This window comes from Lepidochelys olivacea (assembly GCF_965140295.1).
Source record: "Lepidochelys olivacea isolate rLepOli2 genome assembly, chromosome: 1".
In the NCBI taxonomy this organism is placed as follows: Eukaryota; Metazoa; Chordata; order Testudines; family Cheloniidae; genus Lepidochelys; species Lepidochelys olivacea.
Window position 1 is genome coordinate 25,822,641 of NC_140411.1, and position 18,720 is coordinate 25,841,360.

Sequence of the window (18,720 nt, forward strand, 5' to 3'; positions counted from 1 at the left end):
AGAGGAAAAGGATCATGTGACAGGCAGAAGATGACTGCTTATAATAAGTCTGTATATGTTGAACGCTAAAGGGGCAGGGGAAAATAAGTCACTTGGATTTCACCCAGAACATGTGATAATCAGATTAACAGAGAATTGTGTGTATGTGTAGTAGATGGCAAAGAAGATTGAAGTGTGCATGGTTTAAAAAAAAAAAAAAAAAAAAGACAGGAGTGAAACTTTCCCACCGGAGGGGAAACATTTCTTTCATATGCAGGGCTGTGGCAGGGGTTAGATCTATTCATGCACTGAGCCACAGCGCTGAAGGTTGCCTGCTGTTGTGTGAGGATGTCTCTCTTGGCCCTGGGTTTCCTGCTGGGGATTCTGCAGCCTTCATCCGGGCAGTTCCCCCGAGCCTGTGCATCTTCAGAGAGCCTGCTGAGGAAGGAATGTTGCCCACTGTGGGCTGGGGATGGGTCCCCTTGTGGAGAACTCTCTGGCAGGGGCTCCTGCCAGGAGATCCTTTTGTCCCGTGCCCCACTCGGGCCGCAGTTCCCCTTCACAGGTGTGGACGACAGAGAGGACTGGCCTGCTGTGTTTTATAACAGGACATGCCAATGCAACAGCAACTTTATGGGATTCAACTGCGGGGAGTGCAGGTTTGGCTTCTCAGGGCCCAACTGTGCCGAGAGGAGGATGCTTATGAGAAGAAGCATCTTCCAGCTTAGTAGCAAAGAGAAGAATAAGTTCCTCGCCTACCTCAACTTGGCAAAGCAAACCCCGAGCCAGGACTATGTCATCGCCAGTGGAACCTATGCTCAGATGAACAATGGCTCGACCCCCATGTTCAGGAACATCAACATTTACGACCTCTTCGTATGGATGCATTACTACGTCTCTCATGATACCTTGCTAGGTGGGTCAAGCGTATGGAGGGATATTGATTTTGCCCATGAAGCCCCAGGTTTTCTACCTTGGCATCGGCTGTTCTTGCTGCTGTGGGAACACGAGATCCAGAAGATCACAGGGGATGAGAACTTCACCATCCCTTACTGGGACTGGCGAGATGCCGAAGGCTGTGATGTCTGCACTGACGAATTGATGGGAGGCAGACACCCCACTAACCCTCAGTTACTCAGCCCAGCATCTTTTTTCTCCTCGTGGCAGGTAAGGACTGGCTGGCAGGGAGGGAGGGCTGGAAGGGTGGCTTTATGCCAAGAGATCTGATACATTACGTGCTAATCGACTTGTGGCCAGAGGGAAATCTAGGTCACCAAAAAATATACTCAATCACCTTTTGGGTGCATCGCTGCACCTAAAGCAAAGTGCATAACACAACATCGCAACAGTGCTGGACAGAGTCATCCAGCTGAGAGAAAGTAGGGCATTTGTATGCAAGTCGCCGGCACACAGCCTCTTCACGGCAGTGTTAGTGTCTGAGCAATGGAAACAAAAGCACGGAGTTGTCATCAGTGTGCTCTGCAATCTGAAAGGCTTTCCACCCCTGCCCCCTCACCACCTCTTTTTCCAGCCAAGATTTTTAAACTATCCAATTAAGCTTATCTAGTTTAAAGTGAAAAGTCTTTAGTGCACCAAAAGGATTGGCTATGCTGTTAACAGCAGTCATTTCCAAATAAAGGCCGGTGATTTATTCAAAAGAAAAATAAAAGCTAATCTCCCCTGTTAAAATGGGCTAAGAATTTAGCACTCAGAGTATTCCTACATTTCAAACACCGTTCAGCTGAATCTATAAAGCAATATAGCCTTGCTTATTTATCTAGCTGAAGTGGATACATTGTGGTGTCCTAGTGCTATGCACTTTTGGAATTTAAAACTTTAAAGGCTAGGTCCTTAGCTGGTGCAAACTGGCATCATTCTTTTGACTTACTTGGAGATACACCAATTTACACCAGCTGAGGATCTGGTCCTTTGTTTCCATGATTTAACGGACTGTAGGACAAATTCACCAATCTACTCCAGCAGCTCTATGATGCTCTGGCGTGACAAAGCAAAGACAAACTGGGCTAACACCAGCCTAGTAAACTGGATTTATGGCTGCTTTGCATCCCCAGAGTAGCACAAAGTAGTCAGAATATACCAATGAATCTGACCCTGTATTTTGAACTGATGCAATGGCTCCTTTCAGTTACAGCAGTGTAATCAGAGTATTGATTTAAGTGGAATTCCTCTGGATTGACACCAGTTCAGAATTGTAAAAGTACCGAAATTGGTCCAGTATATAGAATACAAGCAGCCAGAAAGATGTCATTTGTCTCAGAGCGTGGTTTTCTCATTCCAACAAAATGTGAAACTAGCGAAGTCCTGCAGAACTTTATTTATATAGTCCCATATGTGCATATGGTACTTCACATGGGGTGAAATCCTGGCTCCACTGAAGTCAGTGGGCGTTTTGTCATTAACTTCAGCGGAGCTAGGATTTCACCCAGAGAATACAGCAGACCCACATCTGATTTCTCACTGGGCTAAACCAGGAGTATCATGAAGTCAATGAAGTTGCACCAGTGTGAAACTGGTGTAACTGAAACTAGAATCAGGCCTATATTGCCTGTCCTGTGGAGTATGAAGTCTAATTAAGACATATATAGCACACTGGATGACAGGTCAATAGTAACAGGGTGCAGATAGTATTACAGAATTAGCAAGTTTCTAGCTGTCTCCATACGTACGCAATAATGTTTTCCTACAAAGGAAGAGGGGTCAGAGAGCAATGCTTTGCTTACCCTTTCGAAGGTCTGACTGATATAGGTAGATATGTATAGCTTCCCTATCAATGTAGTATCTGGGCACATAAAAGCTTTGCTACTGTACATTTAAAAACAGTGGTATTCTATAATTTACCATTTCAGGCTGGCTGTCCTTCAGATAGCCCATAAATGAAGCAAAGCTTCTCTTAAAAGACAAATCTCGTCAAAATAACGTCTTTGTATGCCTTGAGCACAAAAGTGTTGCTGTGGGGAAGGGGGAATGCAGCATGTTTAAAAAAATGCTTAGTTTTGGGGTAAAACTTCCCAAAGCACCTGAGTCCCATTGTCAACATTTCCTAAGTCACTTTTGAAGATGGGGTTTAGGCACCTAAGTCACTTGGTAATATTTTATGAAAGTGCCTATTTGTTAAAACTTTCAAACCAGTTCTAACTAGGACTGCATTCCGTGCTCTGATTCTCCTCCAACACCTATGTGTAACATTACTGATGTCAGTGGATTTACTCCTGAATTACAATGGCAAGATAGCAGAATCATGTTTTGACTTGGGGAGCATGTGGTCAAGGTACAAGTTAGACTGATGTTCCTTTGGTACAGTGGTTCTCAAACTATGGGGCAGGCCTCCCAAGGGAGGCATGGGAATCTGTCAAGGGAGGTGGGAGCTGTGAGCTTTTTTTTTTTCCTTTCTTTTTTTAAGAGCTCTGGCTGTCAGCCCTGGGGGGGCTAGGGCTCGTGCAGAAGGGCCGTGCACAGCCAGGAGGTGCGGGGATGGGATAAAGGGAACAGCCAGAGCCCTGCCACCCTAGGGCTAATAGCCGGAGCCCTGCCATCCTGGGATTCTCCTTCCCCGCCCCCTCAGACCCTCACCAAGAGGCAGCCCAGGCTTGGTCTCGCCTTTCCCCTTCACCCCTGCAAGTCCCTCACTGGAAGGTGGCAGCAGGACTCCGGCTGTCAGCCCCAGGGTGGCAGCAGCAGTGCAAAGTTAAGGGTGGCAATGGGGCACTAAGTCTGCTGTGAAAAGTAATATTGACAAATATCGCTTTTCACATCACCACCCTTACTTCTGCACTGCGGCTGGCGTGGCGCTGCCTTCAGAGCTGGGTGCCTGGCAGCTGCTGCTGCTCTCCGTTCTGCCTTCAGAGCTGGGTGACGCTATATGCACTTGTGGGGGAGGGGGGGCATAAGCGACTATAAACACAAGGAAGGAGGGCATGATCAAATGTATTTTGATTACTGCTTTAGTAGCTCTGAGGCCAAATGTTACTCTGGCTTACAATTAGAGATAGGTAGAAAATGGTATTCCTGACCCACACAATTTTTTCCACTCTTCATTTGGATGAAACCAAGATTTTTTTACCCCCCCCCCAAAGAAAATAAATATGAAACTGATTCCATAGCCCATTGGTTAGGCACTCATCCAGTATAGCTGGGGAGGGATAGCTCAGTGGTTTGAGCATCGGCCTGCTAAACTGAAGGTTGTGAGTTCAATCCTTGAGGGGGCCATTTAGGGATCTGGGGCAAAAATTGGGGATTGGTCCTGCTTTGAGCAGGGGTTGGACTAGATGACCTGCTGAGGTCCCTTCCAACCCTGATATTCTATGATGTGGATGGTCCAAGTTCAAGTCCCTGCTTTCAATCAGATAGAATGGGGACTTGAAGATAGATCTTCTCCGTGCCAGGTGAGCACCTTAGCCACTGGGCCATTCTCAGGTGAGTCATTTGCTCCCTCCCTCCTGGACCTGAACATTTTTTCACAACAGATGCATTCTCATGGAAAGCTTTGGTTTCAACAAATTGCCATTTTCTGACATAAAAAGGTTGTCAGAAAATTCCCAACCAGCTCTACTGACAGTGGAGTAACTCTGAAGTCAGAGGAGTGACTTAGTCTGACACTAGAATCAGAATCTCATTCCATAAAACTAAAAGGAAACAAACAGTCTTAGCTTCAGCCGGAAGGCAACCATAGATCTAGGGCAGTGTATGCTGACTGCCAAAGCACTGCCAGTCAAATAACAAAGGGGGTGGGGGGTTGAGAGATGTGTAGGAATTCTGGCTTTTAATAGGGTAATCTAAATGATAGAGAGGAGAAGAGAAACAGTTAAAAATGACATTAAAATAAAGAAGTATCACAGTGTCCTTTTAAAATCCACAATGCCCTTTCAAAATGTAATAAAATAATGACTGCGGATTCTGCAGTGTTAGGAAAATTAAGACATGGAGGCACACTCAAAGGGTTGTTATGGATTTGTTTAAAAAAATATAAAGTGCCTATTTGTAGCACAGCATCTCTTTCTAAAGAAAGGAGCAAAATACTTTATTCCATGGCAAAGTTGCTATGGCAACATGGATACCCATGCCTGCATGCTGAAATTCTAGCTCCCCCCTCTCACTTTTTTTCTTCAGCTACTGCTACCACTTAGTTGAGTGAATTTCTGTCCATGGTTTTTTTCTCATTTTTATCCTCTAAAAAGACTTCTGACTCCTGCTTCTGTTAGGAACTGCTAATATGTTTTTTCTCTCTAGAATTTACCTTATCCTTGCAGATGTTTGTAACTAATGGCTGAACTGTTGGTTTTAGATTTCTTTGTCTTAAATAAAACCCATAGGCACTCATTAATGCTGTACTGAGCTATGCAATCTCCTGCAAATCCGGAGCAAGGGAGAAAGAAAGCAGAATCTTTGCATGGAAGCTTGAGAGGTGATTTTTTCGGGGGGTTAGTTCTTCAAGATAATGTATTGGCTAAGAGAAATCAGCACTGTGCCCTGTTTGAATGTTTCTGGTCCACGTTCTGCTCTCTGGTGCACTGGTGTAAATTTAGAGTCACTCTATTAAAGTCTATGGAGTTACCAAGGATTCTCTCTGGTGAAAGTAAAAGCAGAATTTGGCTCATTTTGTTGAGATTGAGCGTTCGAGTCAATTGGGTTTGGGTACATTACAGACAAAATAAGGAAATAGAGTATAAATTCTACCCGGAGTCACTAGTATTTATTGGCTGCTTTGTTCCACTCCTGTAATGGAACACAGCTAGATTGGATTGGGCCTGGTGTATTCTGGCACCTGGAAAAATAGACTGACTGAGAGGAAGTAATTGCACAGACTGGACTAAGTTCTGCTTTCAGTCACAGCAATGTAAGGTCGCTCCGGGCTCGATTCTCCACTACCCTGGCACTCCATACAAACATTTACACCTGTGAAAATGTGTATAAAATGCTGCTGAATCAGTACGTGTCTGATGTGCACAGGGATGGCAACGGTGAGCAACCCCTGTATGGGGTGTGCAAGTTGGATAGTCGGGCACATTAACTAAGGACTAGGCACAGTCTATTCATCATAGAGGTGGGTTGATGGCTGCATAATTAAGGGGGCAACCAGGGCATCATTCCAAGCACTATTTTCTACCCACATCCAAAACCTGTAAAAAACACCTCTGATCACCAAACCAAAAAAGATCCAATCCTCCTTTGCTCCAGTATTTCTTGTGGCTTTTTTTTTTTTTAAGTGTTCTTAGGCTAAAGCAGATTTTTTTTAAAATTTTGAATAAAATTGTGCGCATTACTTTAAAGATATTTGTTTAGCCAAACAAACAAACAAAAAAAACCCTCACATCTCATCTCACTTATTTGTACAGGGCTGTCTGCTTATTTGGCTATTGTGACCAAACCAGGCCAGGAAGGGATATCTCTACACAGCATTTTGGAGCAAGCGAAAGCAAGCTTTCCAGGCCTAGCGGGGCTCACAGTACTGCTCTGAAAATGCCTGCACAGACAGCACTTTGAAGTTGCGGCTCAGGCTCTGAAGCCGACCCCGCTGCCTAGCCACAGGTACCCATATCTCAGAAACTGCTTATGCCTCTGACTGCAATTTACAACACAATAAGTTTAAGACCATGTCTGCTGCACAGGTTCATTTTCAAAAGAAAAAAAATAAAACCCTGACAGCTGTTTGTGAGCAAGGAGCTGTCAATCAGGTGGTCATCAAGATTAGTCTCTTTGCTGTATACTTACAGAGATTTTAAGTCTGAAACACGCTGTGTTACAGAGAGATTAGAATCTACATGCTGTGTTCCATGGAGCTTAGGCTCTTGGTGCCGCAGAGAAATGAATAGAAAGAAAGCCCCCAAACAAGAAGCGTGGGCCAGATTCTCCCACCAGTTATACTGCTGTAAACCCAAAGTAATCCCACTGATTTCATTCACTGGATTTATTTTGGATTCTCATCTGGGAGGAGAGTTTGGCCTATAGTTGCTAGTCTGTTCCCCACATATGTAGCAACAGCGGTAAAGAATGGCCTAGTAAAAAAAATAAACCTCAATGACAGAAATGATCGGAAGTTTAGAAATTCCCAGGTCAGGTTTGTCATCAATGCTAATGCACACTAATAATTCAGTGAAAAGGGATCTGACCTGTAGGAGGCTGAGTCTGCGTGTGCATTTAGGGTGCAGGGGTGGCCACACCAAAAAGGCCTGGCCTGGCGCCAGAAAAGCAGCACAACATCATATGCTGGCAAACGAGAAGGGAAATACCAGCAAGAGTGAATGAATCTTTTGGCAGTGATTCGCAATAATATCCCCTCCGTGCTAGCAAACCCCAGCTCTGTTGGGAGGTAAGATGTCCTCAGGCATTGGGCTGCCCCTCTGCAGAGGGAGGAATTTCAACCAGAGTTAATTGAACATGGAGAACATACCTTATAGGGGTTAGGTTTGTTTCAGTCGTGTCACTTTCAGTAGCGCCTTTAATTTATGCATATGCAGTAGGGGTCAGAAATTCATAGACTGGAGACAATTTGTCACCTTATGCCCTGGCAGAGTTGTCTCTTACAATCTCTTTGAAGTTTTACTTCTACATTTTTTTTTTATTCTGTCCATTTGCTAATCTATCTTTTCAGCCCCACAAATGTTTGAAAGAGCACTTCATGTGCTCTTAATTGGGTATAAATATGCATAATCTCTTTCAGAGTTCCTTGCTTTGTTTTAAAGACGAGACATTACTACGATAGGGTCTCCAAAGTTCAGCTTGTTCCATTACACAATAGCTCAGGATTCTTCTCACATCTCGCTACGTTTGGTGAGTGAGTTGCATTTGGATGCCACCTAACTAAGGCCTGATTGTGCCAGGCCCTAATGCAGCCATGTAGAGTCATACCCCAGGGCAGCCTCCATGCAGCTGTATTTCAGGTGTGAGGTGACAGCTGGGACTGCAAGCCCAGTCCCACGCCAAAGCAAGCAGGTGGGGATGTCCAGACAGGGGCAGGGAGTGGATGGAGTCTTAGCCCACTCCACTCAAGATGTTGGCCGGTGGAGCTGAAGCGAAGTGCAGTAATATATACTTAGCAAAGAGGTGTGTGAATTATTATCCCATGGGAGCAAGGCAGGAGTACTGAAAGATTTGTGAGGCTGAGCTACGCACCGCCCCCTAGTGAAGGCAATGAGCACAGGCTCAATCTAGGCCTTAGTTTATTCTCCCTTTAAAGTGTAGATCGGTATATATTTGAACATTTTCCCATGTATTTGAGAAAGTATTTATCACCATTAACATAAAATTTTTGGCTTGATGTTTGTAAACAGTGCATGTCACTGTTCTCATTGTTGTAACCTTAAAGAATTATCACAAATAATGCCGGCATTAAAAAATGAACTATTTACACTTCAGAGAGTAAGCAATTTACAAAAGTTTAACAGAAGACTGAAGAAAGTCTAAGGCTTCAGTCCTACAATTGGTTCCACATGGGTGTAGGGATCCGTCTGCACAGAGACAACTGCAGAATCAGGGCCTAAGGGTTGAGGTAAAAACCCAACCGCTTTAAAGAAAGGTGTAAATGCTACCAAACTTTTACAAATATTTTCTAGTCTTAATATTCCATTTGAAAGTGTGGAGAATCGGACCCTTTTTCTTGGGGCCAGCTCCTCAGCTGGTACAAATTAGTAGAGTTCACTGAATTGTGCTAAAAGATGACATGAAGAGCTCTACAAAGGAACCCATTTCCAGAGCACAAGAAGAAGTTTTATTAAACCCAGGAACTATGCTGCATATTCTTGAGTGCCATCTACTGGCACTACCTATTAACTATTTATATAAATGCAGCTATTGTGCATGTTCATAACTTCAATGGAGCTGCGCTTATTTATGCTTGCTGAGGATCGGGCCCTTACAATGTTTGCAGGAGTGAGCATTGTCCAATGTGAATCTATGAATTTGTTCCAAAAGAGAGAAACTTCAGTAGAGCAATTTTTAAAAGGGAGGCCTGATCTTGAATTAGGAGAAAAGGGGGCGACAAAGGCCCATTTGTCATAGCTTTTGAGGCCAGGAAGGCCGATTATGATCATCTAGTCTGACTTCCCACATATCACAGGCCACAGAACCTCACCAACAATTTCTGCATTAGGTCCGTAACTTTTGTTTGAACTAGTGAATACCATTGCTAGAAAGACACCCAGTCTAATTTTAAGGCCAGATAGAAAGTCACAGACAGTCATTTTCACTCCCTTTTCTTAAAATCAACATTTCTTGACACAGAGCTACTTGATTTCTTATAAGCATCCCACCTCTGCTGGATTGCATATAAGAATCCAGCCAAGTAATGATGGCTAGGTTGAGAGGCGGATGGAAATATCTGGGACTTTATCTATTTATAGAATGAATAATGATAAAAATCCCAGTGCATATGACTGTCCTACATTTATGTATGATTTGACTGTTTCTCTCTCACCCTCCTAGGTTGTGATTCTAAAAGCCGCTCTGTGCAGGCAGACTCCTGCAAAGCCCCATGGACTGCAGTGGGGTTCCATCCAGGTGTTGGGATGAAACCCAGTTCAGGGCAACACATACCTATTTCCAACAGCAGCCCTAGGAGTTTTAACACACGAGGCCGAACTGAAGTTAATGAAGTGACACCAGAGATTAATTTGTTTGATAAATTTCAAAACTAAGACTGGGGGAAAGGATGATCTTGTGGGTTAAAGGACCTGGCTGGGACTTGAGGAATCTGAGTTGGATTCCCACATCAGCCACAGACTTCCCATGGAATTTTGGGCAGGTCACATCATCTTTCTGCAGCTCAGTAAAATGGGAATACAACAATTCCTTTTCTCCCATCTTTTGCTGTCTTGTCTATTTAGATAGGAAGCTCTTTGGAGCAAGGACTGTCTCTTACTAGGTGTTTCTACAGAGCCTTAAACAATGGGTCCCTGATTCTGATTGGGGCCTCCAGGCACAATACTAACAATAATCTGTAAAAACTGTTCACTTTTCCATTTGGGCTCCTCCAGATCTGCCTATCTCTTTCTGAGAAGTGGTGCCTGACCTTGGATCAGCCTTGATTTTGTTCCCTCAGAACATGCAGTCCTGACCTTGAACGCTAAAGGCCTGATGCTTGTTTCATCTCCATTCTTTTTCACACATTTTATTGCATTATATTTACTCCTGATTTTTACACAGAGAGCAGAAGCTGGATCCATGAATCTATGGGCTAGATACTCAGCTGATGTAAATCAGTGAAGTAACTTGTATGTGCTGGCCTTATTTAGTTGCAAAGTCAAGAAGTCAAAAGTTAGGATTTACCTATTTTACTGTTGCCCACGTAGCTTTTATTCTGACCCCATGTGCATCCATCTTGTGCACTGAATAAGGGAGGGGTCCTGTGGGAAAAAAAATAGCACATGATCATGTAATTAAAAATGGTCTCTCCCCTTGCGACATGTGCATTAGGATCATTAAGGTTGAACAGACAATGGTAAATCTGGCATTTTCAAACTTTAAAATTCTTGCCTTTGCAACCTAAATAATAGTCTTTTAACTTAGAGGGTTTTTAAACATTTAATAAAACAGAATGTGTCCTGTTCAATCCCTTCTGTAAGAGCTAAGTATTATTATTTGTATATATTTTGCAGCAGTTTGTCATGAAAGTGTTCTCTTAACATTCCTCCCTATAATTTACTGACAAGCTTTAAGGTGCCACCAGACTCCTTGTTGTTTTTGTGGATACAGACTAACACGGCTACCCCACTGATACTTGACCCTACTTGGTCATACTAGAGATTAATGTTGGCATATACCAGCTGTGCCCACTAGCGACATTAGCTTTAACAGCATTAGAAAACTGCATCACATAGAACATAGGATGAAAACCACAAATCAAACGCACTTGCCTAACTGAAAAGAGCAAGGGTTCCCTTTCTCAGCTACCCTGAAGTTCAAAGGTCACATCTCACATTCTGCAAAGCAAATGACTTTCTCTGTGGCTTCTGATTTTTTATTTTAATAGCCTTCAGCTTTTCTCCCAGTTTTTAGAACTGCTTGTGCTGGGACTTCTCTCGAGCCTATCTGTACTGGCAAACATTGCACCTTTCACTACACACCTATCCAAATTGCTCATTCAACATTTCAACTCTGACCTTCTGGAGCACTACCTTGATCACAGTTCGCCATTACCTTCCCACCTTATTTTGAACTTCTCTGTGCAAGGCATGGATTCTTTGGGGGAAGTCTGGGCCTTACCACCAGTCAAAATATTATATTGTTGTTAAAGGTAATAATGTATAGCATTGCATATGTAGAAAAGGTACAGCATTGCTGCAGAAAAGGTAAAATATGCCAGACAAACATGAGGGATATATTTTGCTCTCAGTTACGCCCATATGACCTTAATGAGGAAAATAGAATTGCATGGGTGTAGCTATAGAGAGAGTGTAACAAAGTCTATGTCCCAATATACTTACATCCTAAAGATGTAAGAGGGGGCTTTAAGGGAGGAACAGTAAGATTAATTATTTATTAAAAATAAATCAAACACCATTTGCATTTTGGGGGGTACTGATATATCTGGTCTTGACACTGCCTTTAAGGATGAACAATCCTACTTTCTTCCACTTCATGCTTACAGGATATATTGCCTCTTGCACTTCTTGTTGCTCAGTATTTTATTTCATTAAATACAAATATACAATAAGCATGAAGGAATTCTTTGGAGATTTCCCCCTGGCCTGTTTTCTGTTGCACATCCACTTTCCACACATGCCATGACCAAGCACACAGACAAGGCAGACGTTGGTCACAGAGTTTTATGTTTTGGTGGGGATAGAGAGGTTTTTCTGTTTTGTTTTTTTTGTTTTATAGCGGGAGAGGATCATTAAATGCAGACATAGCTATTGGCCCAGATCCTCAGCTACAGCTAAGGAGCACACAGTGCAACTCCAGGAGCTTTTAAGCCAATAGTCCTCTTTTTCATTTTCATAGAGTTTAAGGCCAGAAGGGACCATTAGATCACCTAAACTGATCTCCTGCCTACCAAAGGCAATTAAATTCTCCCCAGTTCTGGTAGGAGATCAGGTAGGTTCAGGTAGGTTCCTGGCATAGGTTAGAGTAGTCTCAGGTTTGTCCTAACTTGTGTTAGTTGTGTGTGGCTTCACAAGGCCAATATGGAAGCCAAGATACAGCGAAACCTGGACACATCTTTTTTCCCCAGGTCACTTCTCTTATGCAAACAGTTGAGGTAGGGAAGAACTGCTATGCATAGGAGCTGCTATGACCACACTACTACCATACTCAAGGAGCTGACTGAGGAGATATCTGAGCCATTAGTGATTATCTTTGAAAAGTCATGGAAGATGGGAGACATTCCAGAAGACTGGAAAAGGGAAAATATAGTGCCCATCTATAAAAAAGGGAAATAAGGACAACCCAGGGAATTACAGACCAGTCAGCTTAACTTCAGTACTTGGAAAGATAACGGAGCAAATAATCAAGCAATCAGTTTGTGAATACCTAGAAGATAATAGGGTGATAAGAAAAAGTCAGCATGGATTTGTCAAGAACAAATCATGTCAAATCAACCTGATAGATTTCTTTGACAGGGTAACAAGCCTTTGGGGGGGGGAGGTGGTAGATCTGGTATATCTTGAATTTAGTAAGGCTTTTGATACTGTCTCACATGACCTTCTCATAAACAAGCTAGGGAAATACAGTCTAGATGGAGCTACTCTATGGTGAGTGCATAACTGGTTGGAAATCGGTTCCCAGAGAGTAGTTATCATTGGTTCCCAGTCAAGCTGAAAGTTTCAAGTGCTTTGGAGGATACGATTAAAATTCAGAATGATCTGAACAAACTGGAGAAACTGTCTGAAGTAAATAGGATGAAATTTAATATGGACAATTACAAAGTACTCCACTTAGGAAGGAACAATCAGGTGTACATATACAAAATGGGAAATGACTGCATAGGAAGGAGTACTGCAGAAAGGGATTTCAGTGTCATAGTGGATCACAAGCTAAATATGAGTCAACAGTGTAATACTGTTGAATAAAAATCAAATAGCATTCTCAATGTATTAGTAGGAGTGTAGTAAGCAAGACACGAGAAGTAATTCTAATCAGTAGTAAGCAAGACAAGAGAAGTAATTCAAAATCAAATAGCATTCTCAGGGGGTGAAAGTAAGTCGAGTGACTTACTGGTACTCTGGGGCCTAGGGCGGAAGGGGTGGGGTTGAGGGGGTCAGAGCCAGCCCCAGCCCACCCTATAAGGTAAGTGCCCCCCCAGTGGGGTAGCAGTAGCAGCCCGGGGCTCCGAGGGCTATTTAAAGGGCCTGGGGCTCCCCTCTTCTACCGCCCTGGCCCTTTAAATAACCGCCGGAGCCCTGGGGAAGCGGCGGGGCTCCAGGGGCTATTTAAAGGACCTAGGCAGCAGAGGCAGCTGGAGCCCCGGCCCTTTAAATAGCCCCTGGAGCCCCCGCTACCCCAGGGCTCCGGGGGCTATTTAAAGGGCCCACAGCTCCCCTGCTTCTACCGCCCCAGTCCTTTAAATAGCCGCTGGAGCCCTGGAGTAGCGGCAGCGGGGCTCCAGTGGATATTTAAAGGGCCCGGGCGGTAGAAGCAGGGGAGCCCCCGGCCCTTTGAATAGCTGCCGGAGCCCTGCAGCCGCTACCCCAGGGCTCCAGCAGCTGGGCTCTGGAGGCAATTTAAAGGGCCTAGGGCTCCAGCCACTGCTGGGAGCCCCAGGCCCTTTAAATCGCCCCCCGGGGAAGCCGGGCTGCCCCAGTACGGTGCACCAGCTCTTGCCGGTACGCTGTACCGGGGCGTACCAGTTTACTTTCACCTCTGAGCATTCTCAATGTATTAGCAGGAGTGTAGTAAGCAAGACACAAGAAGTATTTCTAATCAGGTCTACTCCATGCTGATTAGGCCTCAACTGGTGTAGTGTGTCCAGTTCCAGGTGCCACATTTCAGGAAAGACGTGGACAAATTAGAGGAAGTCCAGAGAAGAGCAACAAAAATGATTAAAGGTCTAGAAAACATGATCTATGAGGGAAGATTGAAAAAAAAAATGGGTTTGTTTAGTCTGGAGAAGAGACGACTGGGATGTGGGGATATGATAACAGTTTTCCAGTACATAAAAGGTTGTTACAAGGAGGAGGGAGAAAAATTGTTCTTCTTAAGCTCTGAGGATAGGACAAGAAGCAATGGGCTTAAATTGCAGCATGGGAGGTTTAGGTTGGATATTAGGAAAAACTTCCTAACTGTCAGGGTGGTTAAGCAGTGGGATAAATTGCCTAGGGAGGTTGTAGAATCTCCATCATTGGGGATTTTTAAGAGCAGGTTAGACAAATACCGGTCAGGAATGATCTAGATAATACTTAGTCCTGCTTGAGTGCAGGGGACTGGACTAGATGACCTCTCGAGGTCCCTTCCAGACCCAGGATTCTACATCACCAGAAAATCCCTCTGTACTTGGGGATGATTGGTGGACAACTTTAAAGCACTTGTGCATTGGTGATATTGGCACAAAACAGCTGCACTGTAGATGGCATTACCCAGAGCTGAAATGTAATCTTTTAAGAAAATCATGCTGTAGTATGACACTATTTAGCATATTCCCATCTAAGGTCATTACATGGCCCCCATTGCCATATAGTATGAGTGCATCTCAATCTTCAAAGTATTTATTGTCACAATATCCCTGCGAGGTAGGGAAGTGGGGTTATCCTTATTTACCAGATGTGGAAATGAAGCACACAGACACTAAACAACTTGCCCACATTCAGACATGAAGTCTGTGTCATAGCATAAAACAGAGACAATTTAAGAAGACAAACCAGTATGCCCTTTTCCTTATTTGTGCTAAGGGCCAGCTGTGCTTACTCAATGGGACAACTTGTGATTTAAGGTACTACTCAGTGTCCTGAGTAACGGAATCAGGTCCCAAGTACAGAGAAGATTCCCCCAAACAGATGATCCAAAACACAAGACTGGTTATCTCCACCCACTTCTTAGGAAGTAAAAGCCAGATTTCTGCAGTGATACCCCTGAAGCCTCACTGATGTCAAAGGGACAAATTCACTGCTGCCATGAACAGGTTCAACTCCATTCATGTCTGTAGGGCTGTGACTGCTTATATTAGTAGTAATGAATTTGGCCCAGACACATTGCATGGGACTAAATATTCACTATAGAGGATATGAGGGAGTTTCCCACACCTATGGCATTCTTTTTAGGTGACAAATCTGAGGAACTGTCCCAGATTGAGGTGTCATTATAGGAGGTTTTGGAACAAATTGATACATTAAACAGTAATAAGTCACCAGGACCAGATGGGATTCACTCAAGAGTTCTGAAGGAGCTCAAATATGAAATTGCAGAACTACTAACTGTGGAATGTAATCTATCATTTAAATAAGCTTCTGTACCAGATGACTGGAGGATAGCTCATGTAATGCCAATTTTTTTAAAAGGCTCCAGAGGCAATCCCGGCAGTTACAGGCTGATAAGCCTAACTTCAGTACCGGGCAAATTGGTTAAAACTATAGTAAAGAACAGAATTGTCTAGCACATAGATGAACATGATTTGTTAGGGAAGAGTCAACCTGGCTTTTGTAAAGGGAAATCATGCCTTAGCAATCTACTAGAATTCTCTGAGGGGGTCAACAAACATGTGGATGAGGGGGATCCAGTAGATATAGTGTACTTAGACTTTCAGAAAGCCTTTGACAAGGTCCGTTACCAAAGGCTGCTAAGTAAAGTAAGTGGTCATGGGATAAAAGAGAAGATCCTCTCATGGATCAGTAACTGGTTAAAAGATAGGAAACAAAGGATAGGAATAAATTATCAGTTTTCAGAATTGAGAGAGGTAAATAGGAGTGCCTCCCCACCCCCGAGGTCTGTACTGCGAGCAGTGCTGTTCATAAATGATCTGGAAAAAAGGGTAAACACTGAGATGGCAAAATTTGCAGATGATACAAAACTACTTAAGTTAGTTAAATCCAAGACAGACTGTGAAGAGTTACAAAGAAATCTTGCAAAACCGGGTGACTAGGCAACAAAATGACAAATGAAATTCAATGTTGATAAATGCAAAGTAATGCCCATTGGAAAACATAATCCCAACTATACATACAAAATGATAGGGTCTAAATTAACTGTTACCTCTGAAGAAAGAGATCTTGGAGTCATGACTAGTTCTGTGAAACCATCTGCTCAATGGGCAGTGGCAGTCAAAAAAGCTAACAGAATGTTGGGAATCATTAGGAAAGGGATAGATAAAACAGAAAATATTATAATGCCTCTATATAAATCCATGGTACACCCACATCTTGAATACTGCATGCAGAGCTGATCTCCCCATCTCAAAAAGATATTTTAGAATTGGAAAAGGTACAGAGAAAGCCAACAAAAATTATTAGGGGTGTGGAACAACATCCATATAAGGAGAGATTAAACAGACTGGGCCTTTGCAGTGTGGAAAAGAGATGACTAAGGAGGGATATGATAGCGGTCTATAAAATCTTGACTAGTGTAGAGAAAATGAATAAGGAAATGTTATTTACTCTTTCACATAACACAAGAAGTGGGGATCACCCAATGAAATGAATAGGCAGAAGGTTTAAAACAAACAAAAGGAAGTATTTCTTCACACAATGCACTATCAACCTTTGGAATTCTTTGCCAGGAGATTTGTGACGGCCAAAACTATAACAGGGTTAAAAAAAATTAAATAAGTTCACAGAGTATAGGTCCATCAATGGCTATTAGCCAGCATGGTAAGGGATGCAACCCAATTGCTCTGAGTGTCCCTAGCCTCTATCTGCTAGAAGCTGGGAGTGGATGACAGGGGATGGATCACTTGGGGATTTCCTGTTCTGTTCATTCCCTCTGAGACACCTGCATTGGCCACTGTCAGAAGAGAGGATACCGGGCTAGATGGACCACTGGTCTGACCCAGAATAGCCGTTCTTATGTTCTAAATGAGGGCTGAATTTGCCCCTAACCCAAGTGGCAAGGTCATGTGCATTTCATATGGGGAAAAATATGTAATTTCAAAATGTTAAGTGTGTGTCAATTTTAAATGTTACATGTTCTTGTCATATGAAAGGGGGCCACTTACATAAGTCATTTTTGTAGTTTGAAATTAATACAAACATCATTTCTTACACACAGGTTATCGCATTTGCATTTTCTGCTCTGGGTTCTATGGGTCGAAGAACTTATTCTGAAAAATAAAACTGTTTGCTTTTATCCTTTTTGTAACCAAGACAACTGTGCTGATGGAAAATATTTTACACAGGTAATTTGCAGCCTATCGGAGGAGTACAACAGCCGGCAGGCTTTATGCAATGCCACCAATGAAGGCCCTATACTTCGAAACCCTGGGAACCATGATAAAACAAGGACACCTAGGCTCCCATCTTCAGCTGAGGTTGAATTTTGTCTAACGTTGACTCAGTATGAATCTGGGTCCATGGATAAATTGGCCAATTTCAGCTTCAGAAACACTTTGGAAGGTAACGCATTTTATTCTAGTATGGCATTTCCAGTCATAGAATGATCCTTTCCAGGGATGTAGCATAATGCTGTTTCAAGATGGAAGTTGTAACTTATGAGTAAGTAGAGCCTCTAAACCTTGGGCAGCTTGGACTGATTTCATGGGGTGGAATTGACAATGTACCTGATGTCACAGTTCCTCTTGGAAATCTCTAAGGGTGCGTCTACACAGCAGCTGGGAGATGTGATTCCCAGCTCAGGTAGATGTACATGCACTAACTCTGCTCAAGCTAGAGCCTAAAAATAGCCATGTGGCTGCACACCACACATGGTCCCTTCGGCTAGCCACTTGAGTACAACCCCATCCAAGGTCCCAGGTGTGTGCTCAGGTGGCTATCCCAAGCCACTGTGGCCACACTGCTATTCTTCATCTGCTAGCTTGAGCACAGGTATATTTACCCACACTGGGAATCACTCCTCCCAGCTGCTGTGTAGACATATCTACACAGGGTAGGTCTACACTGCAAGTATTTGCACTGTGGTGCTGAGTCTCATAGCCCAGGTCAATTGACTCAGACTTGTGGGGTTTGGGCTGAGGGGCTAAAAATAGCAGCAGAGAGGTTTCTGTTTGCGCTGGAGCCTGGGTTTGTAAACCTGGTGAGGGAGGAGGGTCTCAGAGCCCAGTCTCCAGCCCAAGCAGGAATGTGTACACTGCTATTTTTAGCCCTGCTGCCCAAGACCCACAAAACCAAATCAATTGACCCGGGCACTAAGACTCAGTGCCATGGGGTTTTCTTTGCAGTGTGGACATACCCATAGTTAGAGATTAGGTTAATTTTTGACACATGAGGTTTAATATACCTTACAAAAATGCACATTATTGGAAAAACGTGACTTCTCCTCCTATGGAAGTGGTATAGTAAAAATAAGGACAAACTTTTATACCAAGTACATACACAAGAAAAGTGCCAAAACGAAGATAGGTAGTTAGAAATTTGGTCACCCTTTTTAGCGTACTCAGAGGAGGAGAGCACCTCAGCCAGCAAGCCAGAATCTTTAGCCAGGTTCCTTGAATATTAACCTGATCCTGAGTAAGTAATAACAAATATAAGATGTAGCACGTTAACATTTTATTGCAACCTTGCCTTAATGAAAAGTTGCAAAAGGCACAATTAACTATAAGCCAGCCCCTTTTTGAATCTTGCTACCTTGCTAATGATGCTGGAAGATTATTTCTATTTATAAAATGTTTGTATTAACTCCTTCAGTGCT

At 43.3% G+C, this 18,720-nt stretch overlaps 1 protein-coding gene across 1 annotated transcript in view; it reads left to right on the forward strand.

The window, feature by feature from the left end:
• Positions 1 to 277: 277 nt before the first annotated feature.
• The window catches only part of TYR (tyrosinase), an 84,520-nt gene continuing 66,077 nt past the window's right edge, over positions 278 to 18,720 (forward strand). Inside the window, exons 1-2 of the mRNA XM_084617363.1 lie at positions 278 to 1,146; positions 17,252 to 17,468. Coding sequence (XP_084473489.1) covers positions 328 to 1,146; positions 17,252 to 17,468 — 1,036 coding nt within the window. The 5' untranslated portion in view covers positions 278 to 327. The remainder of the gene's footprint in view (positions 1,147 to 17,251; positions 17,469 to 18,720) is intronic.